This window comes from Manis javanica, chromosome 7, assembly GCF_040802235.1.
Source record: "Manis javanica isolate MJ-LG chromosome 7, MJ_LKY, whole genome shotgun sequence".
Lineage (NCBI taxonomy): Eukaryota > Metazoa > Chordata > Mammalia > Pholidota > Manidae > Manis > Manis javanica.
Genome location: NC_133162.1, coordinates 85,977,172 through 86,002,049, shown reverse-complemented (window position 1 = coordinate 86,002,049; position 24,878 = coordinate 85,977,172). Strand labels below are relative to the sequence as shown.

General features: G+C 36.4%; 1 protein-coding gene across 7 annotated transcripts in view; it reads right to left on the bottom strand.

Moving 5' to 3' along the window:
- The window catches only part of LYST (lysosomal trafficking regulator), a 239,092-nt gene that overhangs the window by 67,926 nt on the left and 146,288 nt on the right, over positions 1-24,878 (bottom strand). For all 7 annotated transcript variants that reach the window (XR_012133309.1, XM_073241266.1, XM_073241262.1 and 4 more), the window contains 9 exons: positions 19,150-19,326; positions 18,512-18,588; positions 18,180-18,368; positions 9,777-9,922; positions 9,583-9,679; positions 8,565-8,626; positions 7,769-7,824; positions 5,524-5,676; positions 2,518-2,762 (listed from right to left, as the gene is read on the bottom strand). Coding sequence is in view for 6 of the 7 variants with exons in the window: in XM_073241266.1 (XP_073097367.1) it covers positions 2,518-2,762; positions 5,524-5,676; positions 7,769-7,824; positions 8,565-8,626; positions 9,583-9,679; positions 9,777-9,922; positions 18,180-18,368; positions 18,512-18,588; positions 19,150-19,326 (1,202 nt within the window). In the remaining variant the exon portion in view is untranslated. The remainder of the gene's footprint in view (positions 1-2,517; positions 2,763-5,523; positions 5,677-7,768; positions 7,825-8,564; positions 8,627-9,582; positions 9,680-9,776; positions 9,923-18,179; positions 18,369-18,511; positions 18,589-19,149; positions 19,327-24,878) is intronic.

The window sequence follows — 24,878 nt, the reverse complement described above, 5'->3', positions numbered from 1 at the left end:
CAGATACTTCTCCAAAGAAAAAATTCAAGTGGCCAACAGGCACATGAAAAGATGCTCTGCATCACTAATTATCAGGGAAATGCAAATTAAAACCACAGTGAGATATCACCTCACACCAGTTAGGAGGGCCAGCATTGAAAAGACTAGGAACAACAAATGCTGGTGAGGATGTGGAGAAAGGGGAACCCTCCTACACTGCTGGTGGGACTGTAAATTAGTTCAACCATTGTGAAAAGCAATATGGAGGTTCCTCAAAAAGCTCAAAATAGAAATACCATTTGACCCAGGAATTCCACTCCTAGGAATTTACCCAAAGAAAACAACTTCTCAGATTCAAAAAGACATATGCACCCCTATGTTTATTGCAGCACTATTTACAATACCCAAGATATGGAAGCAACCTAAGTGTCCATCAGTAAATGAATGGATAAAGAAGATGTGGTACGTACACACAATGGAATACTCTTCAGCCTAAGAAAGAAACAAATCCTACCATTTGCAACAACCTGGATGGATCTAGAGGGTATTATGCTCAGTGCAATAAGTCAGGCAGAGAAAGACAAAAACCAAGTGATTTCCCTCATTTGTGGAGTGTAACAATGAAGCAAAACTGAAAGAACAGAAGAGCTGCAGTCTCAGACTAGTGGTTAACCAAAGGGAAGGAGTGGGGGAGGGCAGGTAGATCAGGAGGGAGAAGGGGATTGTGGGTATCGTGATTGGAGCACATGGTGTGTGTGGGTTCATGGGGAATATAGTGTAGCTAAGAGAAGATAAATAGAGACTGTGGCATCTCACTACACTGGTGGACAGTGACTGCAATGGGGCAATGGGGGAGACTCGACAATAAGGGTGAATGTAATAACCACATTGTTTTTCTTGTGAAGCCTTCATTAAGAGTGTATATCAATGATACTTTAATAAAAAAATCAGTATTAACTTAGGTATTTTTTATTTAAATGTGTTTCAATCAATTGTAGTCATTATTCTTACTGATGCTCTGATTGTCCTACCCTTGGCAAAGAAAGCTTTTTCAAGTTGCTCAAGTTCTTTACTTTTTAAAAATTGTGGTAAAAAACACACAACACAAAATTTACAATCCTAACCATCCTCAAGTATACAGTTCAGTAGTGTTGACCATATTCACATTGTTGTGTAACAGATCTCTGCAAGTTTATCTTAGTACCAGATCTCCACAAGTTTTTTATCTTGCAAAACTGAACCCTATACCCACTGAACAACTACCTGTCTCCCCTACCCTCTCCCCTTACAATCACCATTCCACTCTCTGATCCTTGAGTTTACCATAGACAACTCACCTAAATGGAATCACAGTGTTTGTCTTTTTGTTGCAGGCTTACTTCACTTAGCACAATGTCCCCAAGGCTCATCAATGTAGTAGCAGAGGGAATCTGTGATGGGATTTCCCTCCTTCTTAAGGCTGAATAAAATTCCATTGTACATACATAACCCATTTTGCACATCCATTCTCCCATAGATAGACACTTGAGTTCCCAAGTGCCAGGACTCTTGGCTTTGTGAATAATGCTGCAATGAACACAGGTGTGCAAATATGGCTCCCAAGTCCTTTTGACAGAAGCATATTAGTTTCTGTGCTCTCTGACACAACAAAATATCCCAGGTTCATCTTGTATGTTTTCTTCTAATAAATATAGAAGAAATGAGAGACTAGGAGATCACCATTTTGTAACCCTAGTGAAAAAATTGACTCAAGCAATAAACATCATAAAAGAAGCAAGTCCAGTGGCAGCCTGAACTCACAGATCAATCTGAGTGTCACTGGAGTGGGACATCATATGCCTTCTGATATGGGGCAATATAAAATTCATACTACCACTTTGAAAGGATTCTTGCCAAGAAAAAGGTGAACCTGAATCTAAGCAAGCCTTTAGAATAATTTCTAGTCTCTAGGAAAATACAAAGGCTAAAGGAAAAAGCTAAATTCTAACATGGAAATAGGGGTCACCCTACAAGATAAATGACCTGTTTTTTTTCAACAAGTCAATGTTAGGAAGAAAGAAAGAGAAAAATACATACAAAAAATGAAACCTGTATATCTAGATGGATGTCTTTAGAGGCATAGCAACCAAAGGTGACACTGGGACTGAGTCAAGCAAATCAACTGTAAAAAGGTATCTTTGATATAATTGGGGGACATTTGAGAATGGACGGCATATTAGATGATACCATCTAATTACTGCTAATTTTCTTAGATACGATAATGGCACCAGAGTGATGTAGGAAAATGTTCTATTTTTTTCTTAAGAGATGTGTATTGAAGAACATAGGAGTGACGTAACAAGATGACTGTGATTGTCTTAAAAGAAAACAGATGATGATGCAAGTTTGGCAAGAATTTTTTCATAATTGTTGAGTTGGGGTGATGGACACATGGGGTACACTGTATATTCATTCTATATTTATGCATGTGTGAAAATTCTCCCAATGAGAACTTTAAGCATGTGGATGAAGCCCAGATGAGATGTTGCTTTTAGTTACCTGTAGACCGATGGATCGCTGAGGTCAAGGGTCTCACTAACATAGTCAGCAAGTATAAACGGGAACACAGGATATTGCATGAGATCATTGAAGGATCGGCCAGCATGTTTGTTTAAGTGAGTCAAATATTCAAAATTAGTAATTTGTCCAGTATACCACAAATTTGTCAGAGCAGTGATGTTGCCATATTCCAGAAGATTAGGGAGGTCGTTTGTTAGTATACTGTGGAACACATCATCACGAACCTACAAGGGAAGGAGGAAAAATAAACAACACAGATTTTATTTTTAGGCTTATTGATACTTTCCTCCAAAGAATTAGTAATATTATAGGTTTGTTACTAATCTCAAGTGCTCTAAGAAAATAGTTTTTGCCTAAAGACTAGTGAAAAACTGAGATACAAATCCAGGTCTTACTCCAAAAGTAGGGCTGTTTGCCACTACATTTTGCAGCTGGATAAATCTGTTAATAAGAAACTAAGAAAGTTTGTATAGATAGTCAGTTGTATACAGATCCTAAAAAAAATTCAATACAGTATAAAGAAGGGTCTTCATCTAAAAAAAATGCAACAAGACGCAGTAGAAAGAGCATGGTTTTCTGAATTAGACCTGGCCTGTTTTCCCACTAAAACCCTTTGTTTTCTCCATCTGTAGAGTGGGGGTAATAATATTTATTTCATGAGAATGAAATAAAATATCTTCTATATAACAGGATATTTTATTTTCACTACTGATTGAAAACTAGTATCTAAACTTGTTTTTTAGAGATTCATAAAACTTCTATTACAGAAAAAGAGCATTCTGATTTCTTCTAAAGCAATTAACTGATGATAGGTAGTGAATGGAAAAAAAAATAGATAAGCCAGGGCTTTGCTAAAAACAAATCTGAAGTACTCATCTTAAATGTGTACATGCTTCAGGCATAGGAAGAAGAGACATAGATGTGAATCATCAGAGAAGGGACTAAAAGTAAATGAGAAGAATGAGAAAATAAAGCTATGGTTATGGAACAGGCAAGATCACAGAGTGTTTAAGAACCTGAACTTAGAGGTTTGTTTCACAACATGAATATACTTAATAGTACTGAACTATATGCTATAAAAGGTTCAAGATGGTTAAATTCTATGTTATATATTTTTTACCACAATTTAGGAAAAAAAAACGGTTTCAAGGAAAATAACAAACAAAAACCCTAAACCTGTAGTCTAAGTCTGAAAGTTGCCAACTGCTGAGGCTAAGGTTGATGGAATGGAATTTAGGACTGACTGCATAACAAATTCTGCAAGAAAAAGGAAGCATTCAACAAATATTTATTGAGCCCGTAAACATCAGTAAGTTTAAGGTGCTGCAGCTATAGCACTTAAAACAAAGAGATTACATTCTACTGGGGAGACAATGCTCTTATACAGAAAAATAGGGCAAAGTAAAAGAGATCAGGGATGCATGTGGCTAGAAGTGAGAGGGGTTACTATTTATTAAGAGTCGTCAGGGAAGGTCTCTGATAAGGACATTTAATCAGGGAACGTGAAAAAAGGGAGGGAGTGAATCATGAATCATGTGGATTTCTAAGAGGAAAAGCATTTCAGGTGGCATTATAGGGAGCAGTGAGAGAGAGGGCACTGAGGCTTTGTTGTGCCTGCTATATTCAAGGAAAAGAAGTCACACAGAGGGAGTAGAAACAGTAGGGGATGGAAGATAAAATCAGAGAGATAATGAGGTATCAGATTATTCAACTGCTTTGTTTGGCTACTGTAAAGACTTTGGCTTTTAACTGAGCGATGCACAAAGTGATTGCAGGGTTTTGAACAGAGGAATGGCAGGAGCTGACATAGTTCAGCTGCTGGGTTGATAACAGTCTGACAAAAGGCAGGTATGGAATCAGGGAGGCCAATTAGGAGACTATTGTAATGACTTAGATGAAAGATGATGGTAGCTTAGACCAGGACCGTAACAGTCTAAGTAAGTGGTCAGATTCTGGATGTATTCTGGGGGCAGAGTCAACAGGACTTACTGATAGAGTAGATGTGGGGATGAGAGAGTAAGAGGAGTCTAGCATAATTCCAAGGTTTTTGGCCTGGGCAATCAGAAAGACTGGAGTTGCTATATATTGAGATGGGGAAAACTGCAAAGAGATTTTGTGGGGGGATGATAAGAAGTTTGTTTTTTTATCTGTTAAGAAATAGCTGAGTGAAGCATTCAAGGGAGAGGTTTGGGTAGTGAAATAAATTTGTATGTATATATATGTATGGTGACATACATCTGGCATCTAAAGTCATGAGACTGAATGAGCAGAAACCAGACCTGAGAATGAACCCTGAGACTCTGCAAGGAAGCATATGCAAGCGAGCCTGGGAAGGAATGGCCGTGGCTGTAAAAGGAGAACTAAGGAAGGTGACAACCCAGAAACCCAGTGAGGAAGGTTTTTTCTGTGTTTAAAGAAAGAGATGACAATCAGATGTGTCAAATGCTGCTGACAGGCCAAGTAAGATCAGGACTAAGAAATACCACCACAGGCTTGCAACGTGGAGGTCACTGGAGACCCTGACCAGAGGAGGTACAGATGTAGTGGCGAGAAGAAAAGCTGATGGGAGCATTTCAGGAGAATGGGAGGGGAGAGTTGGAGGCAGCAAGCATACATAGCTTTTTCCAAGAGGATTTCTATAAAGGACCACAGACAAAAGTAGCTGAAGGGATGTGAGGTCAAGAAAGGGGTGTGAAAAATGGAATCTACTATCAAGTTTATATTACTCATTTCAAGTTGATAATGCATTCATTCATTTACTTTTTATAGATATAGTCACTTTGGAGAATCAGAATTAAATACAGTTTGAAGGACAATCATAATCCCAATACTTTCATTGGGGCTAAGAAATAACAGTTTTTATTTGATGTCAGAAGCAGTGAAAAAAGTTTAAAGAAACTGAATCTTCATGTAATCAGTATACGTACAGTTACTGGTCTGATGAACACCTCAAAAATACATATCTATTAATAAAGCCAAACTTACCTTGGTGTTTTCAAATGCTAACAGGAGTGTTCTGCCATTTGTTAAAAAGATTTCTACGGCATTATCTCTCAACTGCCACCAACGCTTGTGAACTTCTTTAATTTCTTCATATATCCAGGAAAATGATGCTGGTTCTAATTCTCCCTGAAGGCTCTAAAATAAAGGAAATAGATGATAGTATTTGCTTTACATGAGAAATAAATAATCATTTTCATTTCCAATTTTTAAAAATATCAAAATGAAATAGAATGTCTGTTTTGTGGAAAATGGCAGAGAAAATTCCTTGGAAATCTACAAAACTCCTTGGAAATCTACAAAACACTTAAAAGTGCTGGATAAAATTTAAGGAATAAAAAAAGTAGACTTTATTTTTATTTTTAATTTTTAAATAGGCTTAACTAAAAGTTTGAGATTTAAAGCAGTTTTAGGTTTGCAGAACACTGAGCAGATAGTAGTCCCCACGTATTCCCTCTGGGCACTCGCAGTTTCCCTATTAACATGTTGCATTAGTTTGGTGCAATCGATGAGCCAATAATGAACACATTATTCTTAACTAAAGTCCTTCGTTTATATTAGGGTTCGCTCTTGGTGTTCTACAGTGTTTTCCCAAAGTGCAAAATCAAGAAAAACTTTTAAAAACACATCTAAATTTTTGTAAACTCTAGTTGAATACATGAATTACATTACTCATTACTCAATGCTTTTAATAGAAAAAATAATGAAGAAAGCATCACCAAAATTTAAAAATAGTTATAATATATCTCATCAAATAAAACCTGCATCCTAGTTTCTGTTTTTTTATTATAAGTATTCCCTTTTGGAAAACTGCATTCACTTACTCTTTTGTGTTGGAACAGGAAGCTCAGAGCAAAATTCAAAACTTAGTTGCAATATCTATCTTGTCCCAGGCTGTTCATCCTATTAAAGCCTTATTTTAAACTTAAGACATGTATTGCCCTGCTCTGTGTGTGTTTCTTACTACTGTACTGGGTCTTAATTCATTTTTAGAAGTAGAGGCAGGAAATACATTACAAGTGATATAAACTGTTTTAATGAAACTGTAATATTCTCATGCTTAAAACTGAATTCTTTCTTGTTTAGCTTTAACATTCATTCATTCATTCCTTCAATTTAACACACACTAAGCATCTATGGGCAAGGTGCTCTAAGTCCTCTGCATGAAGCAAATCTGTGTAAGACAAAGGAGCATGAGATATTTGTACACACATTTAAAATGCAAGCTATCAAATGTCATACAAGAAGAAAGAACAAATACTACAAAAAGTACAGATGAAGGAAGGATTCTTCAATCTACTAAAAAGCAAGAGTATTTTAGGAGACTTTTAAAGGGGGAAAGTGTCATCTTTTGGACCCATTAAAACACTGGCTCATATATCAGCTATTAAATGCCTTGGTTGCAAAGAAGATACACCTTGAAAAGTAACATAACTACACTTTCAGTAGTTGGGAAAAATGCTATGGTAATTGATATATGAATCATGAAAGAATGTCTAGTCAACTTTTTGGGCCACATTAAATATTTTCATGATGTTTTTCACATTCTTTCTTTTACAACAAAATTTTATATTTTCATGTCTTAATTACTTTGAAGTCAAATGTGTATTTACCATTAAACCACACATAATCATATTTAGTATATCCTTAGGAATTCCTGGCTTTAGCACTTTTCTGAAACAAAAAGCATTATTTCTCCGATCACAGGATCTTAAAACAATGTTTTAATGGCATACATGCTAATTCAAATGGATAAAAAGACTATTCAAAAAATGTGAATCAAGTCTTTTATTTTAATATCAGTACTTCCAGAAGAATAAAAATATGATTCTAAAGTATGTGAATATCAGGATTACTTAAGTTATTCAATTACATAGTATTTTATTTTCTTTTTGAAGGCAAATTTACTTAATAGTAAATGGGAGTGGCAGGGAGAAGTTATTTGTTGCTATTGAGAGTAATGATGAGAAAGAATGGACCTAAATTGCAATAACAGGAGTCAGAATTTGATTCATAATGCTAACTGCTATGAGACTCAGACCATAAACCAGGGGAGATGGCATGGTCTTTTTAAAATTATCTTTAAAAAAAATTTGGAATTCCGATCCATCTACACATAGAGTGATAAGAAATGAACTAATAGTTCTACCTGTTCTGTGGCAGTACTGAATTTGTACATCTGGGAAATTTGTCTGGATTTATATAAATGCAAACTTAAGTCTCTACTCACTGAACTTTCAACTGTATCAGAAGCATTATCTTCCACAAAATACATTCCGCATTTTCCTGTAGAAAGTAATCAGATATGAGTTTAAGAATATATGTGCACTATTGCCATATATGATTAAAATCATGACCTCTAGAGTCAGGTGTCCTGAATTTACATGCCATACATTGTCAAGAAATAGTTCTTGACAATATTTTTTAATAGTATTCATGAGATCTTGGGCAAGTTACTTGATCCCTATCATAATTTCCTTATAAAAGGATTGGGGAGGGAGAGGACTCTATCTCCCAGGGTTCTTGTGGAAATTAAATTAGACCATATGTAAAATGTTTATCAATAGTGCCTGGCACTTAGTGCGAAAAAAAATGTTGGGTACTTATTATTACCAGAATTCTTCTTATATTAATAGCATATTAATTTGCTTTATTTTGTCACACACTAACTAAAGTCAAGTTGCAAACCATGGATCAGAAACCCTGGACTTCCTTTTAGAAGCACAATAGAGAATATAAATTATGAACAATCTCAAGATGGATATATTTCTTATGCACAGGTATATCTGTTAATATTGTTAATTACCAATAGTTCTTCACTTTAAAAATTGTTTTTCAGAAAGTAAGATTGTCATTTCTTCACATTCATGAATCATATGTATATAACATTAAGGCAAAATAACCTCTGTGATGTTATAGAAAGTTTGTCTTGACTTAATGGCAATGTGTTAAACAATGCTTCAAATGATCTAAGAATAAAATAAGGCAGTGTGAATTCATGTGTAAAATTTCAAAACGTGACTTACCTAATAACAATTCACCAGCTATCTCTCTAGATGGTGCAACGCTGACACATCTTCGATTCACTCTGTCAAAACATTTAAAATTACTGTAATTAAATGTTTTGACCAATTTTAGAGACCATAAGCTTTATTTCACCTAGTAAGAAATTTCAGCAAAGCAGATTATGGAGTTTCAAAAGCATGAGGTGTCTTGTCCAAACCCACATGAAAATAGTATCTCATTTTTTAACATTCAAGTAGAGGAGAAAATAACTGACAATTTTAGAAAAGGCTAATAATTCATATACCCTGTATGCAGAACACAGAGATTCAGTTATTTAAAAGAGACTTCAATATTTTATATTTTCCAGTAAATAAGCAAATATGGGTTCATACCTCTGATATTTTGAACACATAAAAGAAGCCTGTATTCTACCAAAACCATAGATTTAAAGTCAGAGAAGTTCCTCCACTCTTTGGACAAGTCACTTAACCTTGAGTCTCAATTTTTCATCTATAAAATGGGTATGATAACAATCACCACTACTGCAACAATAATGATAATATATCAATAACTAACATATACTGAGCCATTTAATACTTGACAATGCTATGATACTTTGGGTATTATTATCTTCTTCATGTAACAGATAAGGAAACAGACAGAGAGGCTAAGTAACTTACCCAAGATCAGACCATTTGTAAGTGGAGGGATGAGAATTTGAACCTTTAATTACTACACTAGGTTGACTCTTAATGTGTCACCAACAGTGCTCTCTCTTTCACAGAGCTGTTAGAAAAGTCAATTCCAAGGACATGTGTATGCAAACAAGAGCCAGAGCAGGATAATGGATATCCAATGATTCCTGCTATGAAAAATATCTTTTCCTTTTGGATTTTGGCCATTTTGCCTTGTCCTCTCTTAAGCCTGTTTAGGACCTTTCCTAAAGCCCCAGCATTATCTAAATAAACACTACAATAAACTATTAAAATATTTATCTCCTTCAACAAAAGAGAAAACATCTTATGAATGTAAATTTACCTTATAGACTCGCTTGCAGCTTTGTCTTTTACAGTAGAAGAGAAAGAAGAATGAGTTTTGTCTTCAAATAGATAAGAAAGTGGTGGCTTGACCACATCTGTTGAAGAAAAAAAAGCACATATAATCTTTATCTAATGACCACAGTTATCTGCTATATTTATATATAAATACATAAGTAAGGAAGCAAATATTACCTTCTGATTTTTGTCTATCCCTAAGAAGATACTTATTTGGAATAGTTAAGTAACATCTCTGTAAACGCCTCCTCTCTCGATTTGGTCCTTCTGTTGGATCCAACTGCCATGAAGTTGGATAATAGATAGGGTCATACCAGACTGCTCTGCAAGCAAAAACAAAAGAATGTTTGAAGTGGCAGTCTGAAGTATTGCAGTTTTAAAAAAATCATTATAGAGATTGAATAAATAGATCAAAATTGATCTACCAAATAAAAAAAATAGTTTATATAATTAGGTTAGGGAATGTGTATACACAGTATGAAAGAATAAAATAGTGTTCTCCTCTCTTGATGGAGTCTCCCAGTTCCTTGTCTGGAAGCATGCTTTACCACCAGTTTCTTGTCTCTATTAAATTTTTAAAAAGATAAATCATGACTACTCTCAATGCTTTAGCAACATGTTGGATTTAATATGACAAACTAAAAAAAAACATTTTCCAAATTAAGTTTTTACATTTCTCATTTTGCCTACTATCTAATGTAACAAAATTAGTTCATTTTTGAAACATAAATTATATTAATATATTTAAAAGTGAATATTTTATTTTATTTTATTATTTGGGGGGGCAAGGAAAGTGACTTTATTCTGAAAGCCAGCAGATTGAGAAGATGGGATACTCATGTCCTAAAGAACCATTTTAAAAGTAAATATTTAAATGAAAGAAAATAGGACCATATAAAAATATTTTTATAAACAGATAAGATTAAAAAAATCACCCTTAATCCTATTACCCTAATCATACCAAAATACTGGTAGTGGTTATTTTCTTTCATATTCTAAAATTGCAGTTAAAATTATTATGTATCTACGTTTCTATAGCCTTCCTTCTTTCACTGATTAAAATCTTTATTATCACCATTTAAGATGGTTGATACTGCAATGAGTGTCTGCTTCATGATGTAGTTGCTATGCATTACTATTATTATATATTTAAGTTGCTTCCAATTCATTCATTAGCATAAATAATGCAGAGATGAACACCTTTTCTTTATTGTATTTCTATATTTTGAGTGTTTCCCTTAGGACACAATCACTAAAATAGGGTATCGGGAGCTAGGAGTAAAACGTTTGTATTGATATATATTGTCAAAGTGTACAATGCCAGCAAAGCTCTGACCAAGGACTAGGATACATTTCTTCCTGCTGTGGATATTAGCACCTAAAATTTTTTTTTTGTAACATGAAGGGTAGAATATGGTATCTGAAGGTTTCAAAAAACTAGATTAGTCTGTAGCCATACTGAATATTTCCCCATCTACTATTAATTCTGTTTGTCTTATGTGAAGAGCATATTCATGTCTTTGCTCAAATTTTGGATTCTTACGTTTTACACTTTTAACTCTGCATCAGTTTTTAAAAGAATAAAAATATTAACTCTTTGATATATTTACTGAAAATAACTTCTCATGTTTTACTGTTTTTCTTCTTTGTAGTGTCTTCTACTGCACTTGAGATTAGAAAGTTATGCATCCAACAGAGTTGATAAATACCTTACTTTCTTCTACTTCATAAACTTTTTGAATTTAATTTTTTGTTCACTTGGAATTTGCTTTAGTGAATAATGTTCAGTGAATTTTAGCACCCGAAGCAATAATAATCAGTTTTCTTAGCCAAATTTAGAGAACAATGATTTAATATTCCTTTTTTATTTATTATTATTATTTTTATTTTGGTATCATTAACCTACAATTACAAGAGGAACATTATGCTTACAAAGGGTAGGATTGTTTTCTTCTTTCTTATGGCTGAATAATATTCCACGGTGTATATGTACCACATCTTCTTTACCCATCATCAAGTCCCCCCGACAAACCCATTACAGTCAGTGTTCATCAGCGTAGTAAGATGCTGTGGAATCACTACTTGTCTTCTCTGTGTTGCACAGCCCTCCCTGTGCTCCACCCAACATTACACATGCTAATCATAATGTCCCCTTTCTTTTCCACCCCCCTAATCCCTCCCTTCCCACCCATCCTCCCGAGTTCCTTTCCCTTTGGTAACTGTTAGTCCATTCTTGGGTTTGGTGTTTCTGCTGCTGTTTTGTTCCTTCAGTTTTTTCTTTGTTCTTATACATATGAGTGAAATCATTTGGTACTTGTCTTTCTCCGCCTGGCTTATTTCACTGAGCATAATACCCTCTAGTTCTATCCATGCTGTTGCAAATGGTAGGATTTGTTTTCTTCTTTCTAATGGCTGAATAATATTCCACTATGTATATGTACCACATCTTCTTTATCCATTCATCTACTGACAGACACTTAGGTTGCTTCCATTTCTTGGCTATTGTAAATAGTGCTGCAATAAACACAGGGGTGCATCTGTCTTCTTCAAACTGGGCTGCTGCATTCTTAGGGTAAATTCCTTGAAGTGGAATTCGTGGGTCAAATGGTATTTCTATTTTGAGCTTTTTGAGGAACCTCTATACTGCTTTCCACAATGGTTGAACTAATTTACATTCTTGCCAGCAGTGTAGGAGGGCTCCCCTTTCTCCACAACTTCACCAACATTTGTTGCTGGTTGTCTTTTGGATGGTGGCGATCCTTACTGGTGTGAGGTGATATCTCATTGTGGTTTTAATTTGCATTTCTCTGATGATTAGCGATGTGGAGCATCTTTTCATGTGCCTGTTGTCCATCTGAATTTCTTCCTTGGGGAAGTGTCTGTTTTGATGCTCTGCCCATTTTTTCATTTTTTAATTGGGATACTTGCTTTTTGTTTATCAAAGTGCATGAGGTCTTTATATATATTTTGGATGTCAACCCTTTATCAGATCTGTCATTTATGAATATATTCTCCCATACTTTAGAATGCCTTTCTTCTATCGGTAGTGACCTTTCCTGTACAGAAGCTTTTCAGCTTGATATAGTCCCACTTGTTCATTTTTGCTTTTGTTTCCCTTGCCTGGGGAGATATGTTCATGAAGAAGTCACTCATGTTTATGTCCAAGAGATTTTTGCCTATGTTTTTTTCTAAAACTTTTATGGTTTCATGATTTACATTCAGGTCTTTGATCCATTTCTAATTTACTTTTGTGTATGGGGTCAGACAAAGATCCAGTTTCATTCTCTTACATGTAGCTGTCCAGATTTGCCAACAACAGCTATTGAAGAGGATGTCATTTCCCCACTGTATATCTATGGCTCATTATTCATACATTAATTGACCATATATGTTTGGGTTAATGTCTGGAGTCTCTATTCTATTCCACTGATTTGGGCTCTGTTCTTGTGCCAGTACCAAATTGTCTGATTACTGTGGCTTTGTAGTAGAGCTTGAAGTTGGGGAGCAAGATCCCCCCACCTTATTCTTCCTTCTCAGGATTGCTTTGGCTATTCAGGGTCTTTTGTGGTTCCATAAGAATTTTAGAACATTTTGTTGCAGTTCGTTGAAGAATGCTGTTGGTATTTTGATAGGCATTGCATTGAATCTGTAGATTGCTTTAGGCAGGATGGCCATTTTGACAATATTAATTCTTCCTAGCCAAGAGCATGGGATGAGTTTCCATTTGTTAGTGTCCTCTTTAATTTCTCTTAAGAGTGTCTTATAGTTCTCAGGGTATAGATCTTTCACTTCCTTGGTAAGGTTTATTCCTAAGTATTTTATTCTTTTTGATGCAATTGTGAATGGAATTGTTTTTCTGATTTCTCTTTCTATTAGTTCATTATTAGTGTATAAGAAAGCCACAGATTTCTGTGTGTTAATTTTGTATCCTGCAACTTTGCTGTATTCCGATATCAGTTCTAGTTGTTTTGGAGTGGAGTCTTTAGGGTTTTCTATGTACAATATTACGTCATCTGCAAATAGTGACAGTTTAACTTATTCTTCACCAATCTGGATTCCTTGTATTTCTTTGTTTTGTGTAATTGCTGTGGCTAGGACCTCCAGTACTATGTTGAATAACAGTGGGGATAGTGGGCATCCCTGTCTTGTTCCCGATCTCAGAACAAAAGCTTTCAGCTTCTCACTGTTAAGTATGATGTTGGCTGTGGGTTTATCAAAGATGACCTTTATTATGTTGAGGTACCTGCCCTCTATACCCATTTTGCTGAGAGTTTTTATCATGAATGGATGTTGAATTTTGTTGAATGCTTTTTCAGCATCTATGGAGATGATCATGTGGTTTTTTCCTTCTTTTTGTTTATGTGGTGGATGATGTTGATGGATTTTTGGATGTTGTACCATTCTTGCATTCCTGGGATGAATCCCACTTGGTCATGGTGTATGATCCTTTTGATGTATTTTTGAATTTGATTTGAATTTGAATATTTTGTTGAGTATATTTGCATCTACATTCATCAGGGATATTGGTCTGTAATTTTCTTTTTGGTGGGGTCTTTGCCTGGTTTTGGTATTAGGGTGATGTTGGCTTCATAGAATGAGTTTGGGAGTATTCACTCCTCTTCTATTTTTTGGAACACTTTAAGGAGTATGGGAATTATATCTTCTCTGTATGTCTGATAAAATTCCGAGGTAAATCCATCTGGCCCATCTGGGGGTTTTATTCTTGGGTAGTTTTTTGATTACCACTTCAATTTCTTTGCTGATAATTGGTTTGTTTAGATTTTGTGCTTCTTCCTTGCTCAGTCTTGGAAGGTTGTATTCTTCTAGGAAGCTGTCCATTTCTTCTAAGTTTTCCAACTTCTTAGCATATAGGTTTTCATAGTAGTCTCTAATAATTCTTTGTATTTCTGTGGGGTCCGTCATGATTCATGATTTTTCATTTCTTGTTTCTGATTCTGTTGATGTGAGTAGATTCTCTTTTTCTCTTAATAAGTTTGACTAGGGGTTTATCTATTTTGTTTATTTTCTCAAACAACCAGCTCTTGGTTTCATTGATTTCTCTCTGTTTCATTCTTCTCAATTTTATTTATTTCTTCTATGGTCTTTATTATGTCCCTCCTTCTGCTGACTTTGGACCTCATTTGTTCTTCTTTTTCTGATTTCGATAATTGTGACTTTAGACTATTCTTATGGGATTGTTCTTCCTTCTTTAAATAGGCCTGGATTGCCATACACTTTCCTCTTAGAACTGCTTTCACTGCATCCCACAGAAGTTGGGCCTTTGTACTGTTGTTGTCATTTGTCTCCATATATTGCTTGCTCTCTCTTTTAATTTGGTCATTGATCCACTGATTATTTAGTAGCATGTTGTTAAGCCTCCATGTGTTTGTGAGCCTTTTTGCTTTCTTTGTACTATTTATTTCCAGTTTTATACCTTTGTGGTCTGAGAAGTTGGTTGGTAGGAATTCAATCTTTTTGAATTTACTGAGGCTTTTTGTGGCCTACTATGTGGTCTATTCTGGAAAACGTTCCATGTGCACTTGAGGAGAATGTGTATTCTGCTACTTTTGGTTGTAGAGTTCTGTAGATGTCTAGTAGGTCCATCTGTTCTAGTGTGTTGTTCAGTGCCTCTGTGTCCTTACTTATTTTCTGTCTGGTGGATCTGTCCTTTGGGGTGAGTGGTGTGTTGAAGTCTCCCAAAATGAATGCATTGCATTCTATTTCCTCCTTTAATTCTGTTAGTATTTGTTTCACATATACTGGTGCTCCTGTATTGGGTGCATATATGTTTATAATGGTTATATCCTCTTGTTGGACTGAGCCCTTTATCATTATGTAGTGTCCTTCTTTATCTCGTTACTTTCTTTGTTCTGAAGTCTATTTTGTCTGATACTAGTACTGCAACACCTGCTTTTTTCTCCCTATTCTTTGGATGAAATATCTTTTTCCATGCCTTCACTTTCAGTCTGTGTCTGTCTTTGCATTTGAGGTGAGTTTCATATAAGCAGCATGTAGATGGGTCTTGCTTTTTTATCCATTCTATTACTCTGTGTCTTTTGATTGGTGCATTCAGTCCATTTACATTTAGGGTGATTATTGAAAGATATGTACTTATTGCCATTGCAGGCTTTAGATTCGTGGTTACCAAACGTTCAAGGGTAGCTTCTGTACTATCTAACTGTCTAACTTAACTCACTTATTAAGCTATTATAAACACAGTGTGATGATTCTTTATTTCTCTCCCTTCTTATTCTTCCTTGTCCATTCTTTGTATGTTAGGTGTTTTATTCTGTGCTCTTTTGTGTTCCTTTGACTGCTTTTGTGAGCAGTTGATATTTTTTGCCTTTAGTTAGTATTTGGTTGGTCTGTTTTCTTTGTTGTGATTTTATTTTCTCTGGTGACATCTATTTAGCCTTAGGAGTGCTTCCATCTAGAGCAGTCCCTTTACAATATCCTGTAGAGGTGGTTTGTGGGAGGCAAAATTCCCTCAACCTTTCCTTGTCTGGGAATTGTTTAATCCCACCTTTAACTTTAAATGATAATCATGCTGGATCCAGTATTCTTGGTTCAAGGCCCTTCTGTTTCATTGTATTAAATGTATCATGCCATTCTCTTCTGGCCTGTAAGGTTTCTGTTGAGAAGTCTGATTATAGCCTGATGGGGTTTCCTTTGTAGGTGATCTTTTTTCTCTCACTGTCTGCCTTTAATATGCTGTCCTTGTCCTTGATCTTTGCCATTTTAATTATTATGTGTCTTGGTGTTGTCCTCCTTGGGTCCCTTGTGTTGGGAGGGCTGTGGGCTTCCACAGTCTGAGAGACTATTTCCTCCCCCAGTTTGGGGAAGTCGTCAGCAATTATTTCTTCAAAGACACTTTCTCTCCCTTTTTCTCTCCTTTTATTCTGGTACCCCTATCATGTGAATACTGTTGTGATTGGATTGGTCACACAGTTCTCTTAGTATTCTTTCATTCCTTGAGATCCTTTTATCTCTCTGCCTCAGCATCTCTATGTTCCTGTTCTCTGATTTCTATTCCATTAATGGCCTCTTGCACCTCATCCAGTCTGCTCTTAAGTCCTTCCAGAGATTGTTTTATTTCTGTATTCCCCCTCCTAACTTGATCCTTTAGCTCTTGCATATTTCTCTGAAGGTCCATCAGCATGGTTATGCCTTTATTTTGAATTCTTTTTCAGGAAGATTGGTTAAATCTATCTCCCCAGGCTCCCTCTCAGGGGTTGTCTGCGTGATTCTGGACTGGATCAGATTCTTACGCCTTTTCATGGCTATAGAGGTAGTCGTGGGCAGTTGGTGCATGTGCTAGCTGGGAGAACAAAGTCCCTTCCTGGTTGCTGGTCACCTTGCTCTTCTCAGAAAAGCTTCTGGTTTTATTTCCTGATCCACCGTGGGCAGGGAAGTCGTCGTGGCAGCCCAGAGCCCTGCGGGTTGGGGCAGGCACGCCGGGTGTGCTCTCCTTTGAGGATGACCCTTGGTGCCCTGTCTCAGCTTCCTCTGTCTGTGCACGCCAGCAGGGCCTCTGAGTCTGGCCCAGGTGGCTGCTGAGGAGGCTCTGGGTGGTTGTTATGGCTGCGGCTGCTCCCCTGCTATGGCGGGGCCATGCTGGACAGGGACTGGTGGGAGGCTGTTTATTGCCATGAGGGGTTTCAGAGTAGCGCTGCCTCCCAGGGGGCTTGAGTGCCTGAATTTCCCCAGGATTCTCAGCTACTGGGCTGTGTGTGCCAGGACACTTCCGTCCAGCTGTGGGGCCCCTGTCCCTTTAAGACTTTCAAAAAGCACTCACTTTTCTTTTGTTCCAGGGGTGCCGAATGTGGGGACCCACTAGCAGATTTTACTGTTCCGTTTCCCTAATATCTGCACACCATGCAATGTGTGTCGGTGCTCCCAGTAAGGATGACTAGGGCTGGGTATTCAGCAGTCCTGGGCTTCCACTCCCTCCCCGCTCCGACTCCTTTCCTCCTGCTGGGGAGCTGGGGTCGGGGGTGCCGCTTGGATCCCACCAGGCCACGACTTGTATCTTACCCCCTTTGTGCGACACTGAGTTCTCACTGATGTAGATGTAGCCTGGCTCTTGTACTGTATCTTCTGGTCTCTCTTTTAGAAATAGTTGTCTTGTTGTATTTTAAAAAATATATATGGTTTTCGGAGGAGATTTCCGCTGCCCTACTCACCCTGCCGTCTTGGCTCCTCCTCTAACAGTCCTCTTTTCATTGTGATATATATTTTAAATTATATTAATGTCTTAGCCAGGAAAAGATCTCTTTCCCAACTGTCCTGTTTTCCAATTATTTCTCTATGCTTCTTCAAAGATCGTATTTTAAAATTAAAGTCAATATACAGACTTTACTATCTGGAAGAGCTAGTGGCTTTCTTACTACCTTTCCTCCCTACCAAAAATTAAGAAAAAAATTCTCATAGGATTATTTTTCCAGATGAAACAAATCACAAATAATTAAACAAAAAAATATTTAAGGTAATGAGATAATGTTGTGAAATTTTTATTGTGGAATGAACATATTTTAACATCAGTATATAAAATATTCACACAAGACAACCCACTTTGCTCACCTGTCATGCGTCAGTTGTTGAATGAGTTCCTGCCAATATCTGCTAGCACTCAAATCTACTTTATACATGCCTCTGATATGCTGGATCACCTTTTTTCTCTCCATTCCTTGGGAGAGAGACACTGCCTGGGTGATATCTGCAGCTATTTTAGATATATCCTTTGCTTTTGAATTGAGGCGCTGAAATAGACTAAACAAACAATAAGATTATCCAGATGTTGAGCATTTGTGAAACATTAAATGTGTATTAAAACATGATACTTTAAAACTAAAAGTCTATGTGAAATCTAAGGGGTTCCTAAAACATGACTTTTAGAACACATAAAATCCTACCTTTGTTGATTATTATTAACTGTTTTCTGCCAGGTAGCTTTATTCATACCTTCTTCAGCTTCATATTTCTTTTGTTCCTAAAAGATTTAGATAATATCCTATATAAAACTTTTTATTTATCATTTAACATTGGCACCAAGCCCAACAAAATTATTTTAAAACCAAGTTAACAAAGGAAAAAATATTGTCCAAAGGAGACCAGAATATTAGAATACATTAATATTTTAAACTGTTATAATTCCCCTTTGCTTCCACAAAATTTGGGTGACAGAAGTTGGGGGAGAATAGTTAATCAGGTTGCCAAATCTAATGGGTTTGCATAGTTGCTTGCTTCCTTACTTTGCTCTTTCATTAGAGAATCTATAACTCAAGGTTGATGTTTCAACTTATGACTAAAAATCTTTCCTTCACTGAGAGCTACTGATAATGAATAAGGATGACAAGAGAGAAAAAAATTCTCCTTAAAATAAGCTTATATATGTTCTCTCATAGTAAAAAAGCGATATAAAGAAAAAAACAATTATTTCAAATTTATCATCAATGATACACTGTAACTTTAAAAAATCTTTCAATCATTCCTTAACTATATTTAATGGGGTCTCCTAAGAAGACTGTGTCTTATGGTTTCACTGACTCACCTCTTTGATCATTTTAATAAGGTCTGATTTTGTTGATGCACTGAGAGGGATGCACTTATACCCACATAATTTTAAAGCATTCATAAGCAGTTCTGCTGTGTTTAGTTCTTCTTCAGTCAATTCATCCTGGTGATTATGTATCAACTCTGATAAATACAAAACTAACTTGGCTCCATGCTTCAAAAAAAAGTAAAATTGTTTTTAGTCATGAAGAATTTTTATTCTTACATTAAGTTATTTAACAGTAATTAAATTAAATTATATTGCTAGATTTAATTCATTGAATCTGGTTTGAATAAATCAGCTAAAAAAGACACTTTGGGGACAACTGAAGAAATCTGATTATGCATTGGATGTATGATGACATGAGGGTGTTTACTAATTTTGTTAGATATAATACATTATGGTTACATAAGACAATGACTTTGAAAAATGTCATGGTATTTCTATAATTTAAAATACTTCAGAAAAAGAAGAAATGATGTCAATATGATAAAAATATTAACAAATGTTAAATTTTAGTGGTGGTTATATGGTATTATACTATTCTATTTTCTTAAGTATATTTGAAAATTTTCATTGTAAAAGAGAGAAAGAAAGGAAAAGAAAAGGATGGAAGGAAGGATGGAAATAAAAGAAGGAAAACGAAGAGAAAAGTAAGCAAGCTTTTGGGGAAAGAATTGGGAGAGGATTTGCTAAAGGAATACAGAAAATATGCTTGGGATAAAGGAAAGTAATTCTTAGCTTTTCTCATAGAAAAACTGAACTGGAAGGGAAACTTCCTATAAACTGTAAGGTAAGAGAATTATCCTTATTCTTTCTCCTTTGAAATCTGCTTGGAATAGAAGTGAAAATTTCAGAACAAAAACCTACCTCTAAATTAGTTTGTAAATATTCATGACTCCCTAGGGAGAACAAAAGGTGAAAAACTCTAAAAGCAGTGGGACCTCAGCACTCAGTTCCCAGAGAAGGGTTGGTTTAGGCCAGTCTTTTATGAACACTCTAAAATTACAGTGTTACTGAAGGTAACTCAGAGTGTAAACCTGAACCAAACTTTGAGTCATGACTTTTTAAGTGGTCCTTCTGTACTATTTCTCTTACACCTGATTGTTATGTGTATATTATTATTTAGACATTAATTTTGCCAAGTTAAAGGATAATTTTGCTTTTTAAATATTTGCTTTCATACAAATTTGCACTGCATTTTGGCTTTATGACATTTTAAAATGTGAATTGTATTAAATGTCAAAAAATGGATTTTAGAAAGCATTACATTTTGGGTTATTTAAATTAACATGCTGAATCACATCTTGTCATTTCCCAAAAGCATAAGATTAACATATGAGATGATGAAAATAGCAAAGCGCATTTTAATGCCACATTTCAAATTAGTCAGTAGACAGCTGCTACCAGACCAAAAGAGAAAAATGAGCAGACTCTGTACGAGTAAAAGGCTTGATAAGTTGGTAAATAAACAGAAATGGTAAATAACTAGAATATTTTCATGTAAGTGTCTTAAAGGTAATCTTCTTGATATAACTCTAAAAATATTTCAATTTAGTATTTAATGACTTTCTAAAACCACCTTGAAAAACTATGAGAAATGTTTTTATTCATTCTGAATATCCAATGAAACACATGATTTTCTTAGATACTGAAGCTGTTTCTCATATATCACTTTAACATAGTCTGATCAATCATTTATTGGTTGGAATTCCTAGAACTAGAAAGAGTATTATTTGGGAGAGATGAAAAAAAGTATTGTTTTACCCTTCAAAAACTGATTTAAGGAACTGAATCTAATGAAACACAGATCCTTAGAAAATAGTAAAATGCTAATATGTGTAAAATAAAAATTTCAATAAAGTTTTTAAAAAGGAAAAGTTCTGAGTGGACTAAAAGGAGGGCTTTGAAGGTGGCACACAGTGAGCTGGGTATATGGTTAAATGGACAGAATGGGTATACAGACAGATAAAGGAAAGGAGATTAGACTGGACAGCATGACTAAAGCAGCATGTCAGGGGGAATACACAGGCTGTGAAGAGGTTACAAGAGACAAAGATGAGACTATCCTGAAAGGAGAGCTACAGACTGGAGAATTAATCAGACTCAAGTTGTAACATTAGACGATAAGCCTGGGGCTTTGAAAATGAAGCAGATAACAAATGGAATACAGCTTGTAGGCAGCTATATAAAGGCATGAAAAGATCTCTATATATTGCCATGGAATGATCTTTAGGGTATATTGTTGGTTGAAGATAGAAAAATGCAGAAGAGTGTGTATAGTTTGCTCTTTTCTTTGTGTTGAGAAGTGGAGGAGATAATATATACACTGTGTGTGCATCTGTGTGTATATGTGTATGTGTGTACATGCACAGATTTGCTTTTCTCTCCAAAAGAAAAAAAAAGAAAATTAAGATTGTTACCTACAGGGAAAGGGAAGAATGAGGGGTGGGCATAGAGATAAAAGCTAGAAACTCTCAGAATGTGCTATGTTTCACAATTTTGATTTTGAAACCATGTAGATATTTTACATAATTAAAAACAAAAACAATTAAAAACTCAATGGAATCTCTAAAACAAAAAAAGGAGCTAACTATTCATTGCAGTTGGTGGCATAATGAAATAGAGAAAATTACTGCTTTTACAATAAAATATTTTCATTGTCCATCCACAGTGGCATCCTAAGAACAAAAAGAACCACAGAGAAATCTTAAATTGCATTCAGTGGGCTTGCGATAATGTTGCTCATCTTTACACACACAAACACACACACACACACACACACACACACACACACACACACACACATATGAGTATAAAGATAAAGCAAATAAATAATTATAATAAAGTCATCATGAATCATTTAAAATTGCCCACAAAACAAAACTTACGAATAAACCTAACAACGGAGGTGAAAGACATGTACTCTGAAAACTCTAAGACACTCATATGAGAGAAATTAAAGACACCAATAAATGGAAATCTATCCAATGCTCATGGATAGGAAGAATTAATATTGTCAAAATGGCCATCCTGCCCAAAGCAATTTACAGATTCAATGCAGTATCTATTAAAATACCAAAGGCATTTTTCAATGAACTACAGCAAACCACAAAAGACATGAATAGCCAAAGAAATCTTGAGAAAGAAAAACAGGTGGAGAGACAAGATGGCGGCATGAGTAGAGCAGCAGAAATCTGCTCCCAAAACCACATTTATCCATGAAAATATAACAAAGACAACTCTTCCTAAAATAGAGACTAGAGGACACAGGACAACAGACCACATCCACACCTGCAAGAACCCAGTGCCTCGAAAAGGGGGTAAGATACAAGCCCTGGCCCTATGGGTCCCGAGCGCCCCTCCCCCCAGCTCCCAGCGGGAAGAGAGAGATCTGAGCGGGAGGGAGAAGGAGCGCAGGACTGCTGAACACCCAGCCCCAGCCATCTGGACCAGAGCACAGACACAGTGCATGCGTAGGGTCCTGGATACTAGGGAAACAGGGCGACAGGACTGGTGAGCGGGTGCCTGAGGCCAACGCCGGAGGACAAAGAAACGGGAGCAGCCATTGTTTTTTCGGTTTCTGTTCCTCTTTTTTTTTTTTGGCGAGTGCTTTTTGGAAGTCTTAAAGGGACAGGGACCCCAATACTAGGGAAACAGGGAAGCAAGACCGGTGAGTGGGTGCCTGAGACCGGCACCTGAGGACAAAGAAAATCATGCTTTTTTCTTTTTTAAAAAAATATTTATTTATTTATGATTTATTTATTTATTTTGTTGTTGCTGTTGTTGTTTTGGTTTGGAGAGTGCTTTTTGGAAATATTAAAGGGGCAGGGCAGGACACTTAGTCCAGAGGCAAGGAATATCGGGTTCTCTGGACACTCTAACGCCCTGGGCAGCAGGGAGCACAGAGGCCGCTTGCAGAGATAAATGGCCTCCCAGCCACTCCCCCTCTAAAGGGGCTCCACCATTTTGGAGCAGCCGCCCAAGCCAGGTGACGCCCACAGCAACAGCAGACATAAACTCTATAGCAGCTGGGCAGGAAGCAGAAGCCCTGTCTGTGCACAGCTGCCCAGCACAAGCCACTAGAGGTCGCTATTCTCCCAGGAGAGGAAGGCCACAAACCAACAAGAAGGAAAGCTCTTCCAACTGTCACTCGTACCAGCTCTGCAAACTATCTCTATCACCATGAAAAGGCAAAACTACAGGCAGACAAAGATCACAGAGACAACACCTGAGAACGAGACAGACCTAACCAGTCTTCCTGAAAAAGAATTCAAAATAAAAATCATGAACATGCTGATGGAGATGCAGAGAAAAATGCAAGAGCACTGGGATGAAGTCCGGAGGGAGATCACAGATGCCAGGAAGGAAATCACAGAAGTGAAACAAACCCTGCAAGGATTTATAAGCAGAATGGATAAGATGCAATAGGCCATTGAAGGAATAGAAATCAGAGAACAGAAAGTATAGAAGCTGACATAGAGAGAGATAAAAGGATCTCCAGGAATGACACAATACTAAGAGAACTATGTGACCACTCCAAAAGGAACAATATCCATATTACAGGGGTACCAGAAGAAGAAGAGAGAGGAAAAGGGATAGAAACTGTCTTTGAAGAAATAATTGCTGAAAACTTCCCCAAACAGGGGGAGGAAATAATCGAACAGACCACAGAAATACACAGAACCCCCAACAGAAAGGATCCAAGGAAGACAACACCAAGACACATAATAATTAAAATGGCAAGTATCAAGGACAAGGAAAGAGCTTTAAAGTCAGCTAGAGAGAAATAGGTCACCTACAAAGGATAATTCATCAGGCTAACATCAGACTTCTCAAAAGAAACCCTATAGGCCAGAAGAGAATGCCATGATATATTTAATGCAATGAAACAGAAGGGCCTTGAACCAAGGATACTGTATCCAGCACGACAATCATTTAAATATGATGGCAGGATTAAACAATTCCCAGACAAGCAAAAGCTGAGGGAATTTCCTTCCCATAAACCACCTCTACAGGGCATCTTACAGGGATTGCTCTAGATGGGAGCACTCCTAAAAAGAGCACAGAACAAAACACCCAACATATGAAGAAGGGAGGAGGAGGAATAAAAAGGGAGAGAAACAAAGCATCTCCAGACAGTGTATATAACAGCTCAATAAGCGAGCTAAGTTAGGCAGTAAGATACTAAAGACGCTAACCTTGAACCTTTGGTAACCATGAATCTAAAGCCTGCAATGGCATTAAGTACATATCTCTCAATAATCACCCTAAATGTAAATGGACTTAATGCACCAATCAAAAGACACAGAGTAATAGAATGGATAAAAAAGCAAGACCCATCTATATGCTGCTTACAAGAAACTTACCTCAAACCCGAAGACACATGTACAGACTAAAAGTCAACGGATGGAAAACATATTTCAGGCAAACACCAGTGAGAAGAAAGCAGGGGTTGCAGTACTAATATCAGACAAATAGACTTCAAAACAAAGACAGTAACAAGAGATAAAGAAGGACACTACATAATGATAAAGGGCTCAGTCCAACAAGAGGACATAACCATTCTAAATATATATGCACCCAATACAGGAGCACCAGTATATGTGAAACAAATACTAACAGAACTAAAGGGGGAAATAGACTGCAATGCATTCATTTTAGGAGACTTCAACACACCACTCACCCCAAAGGATAGATCCACTGGGCAGAAAATAAGTAAGGAC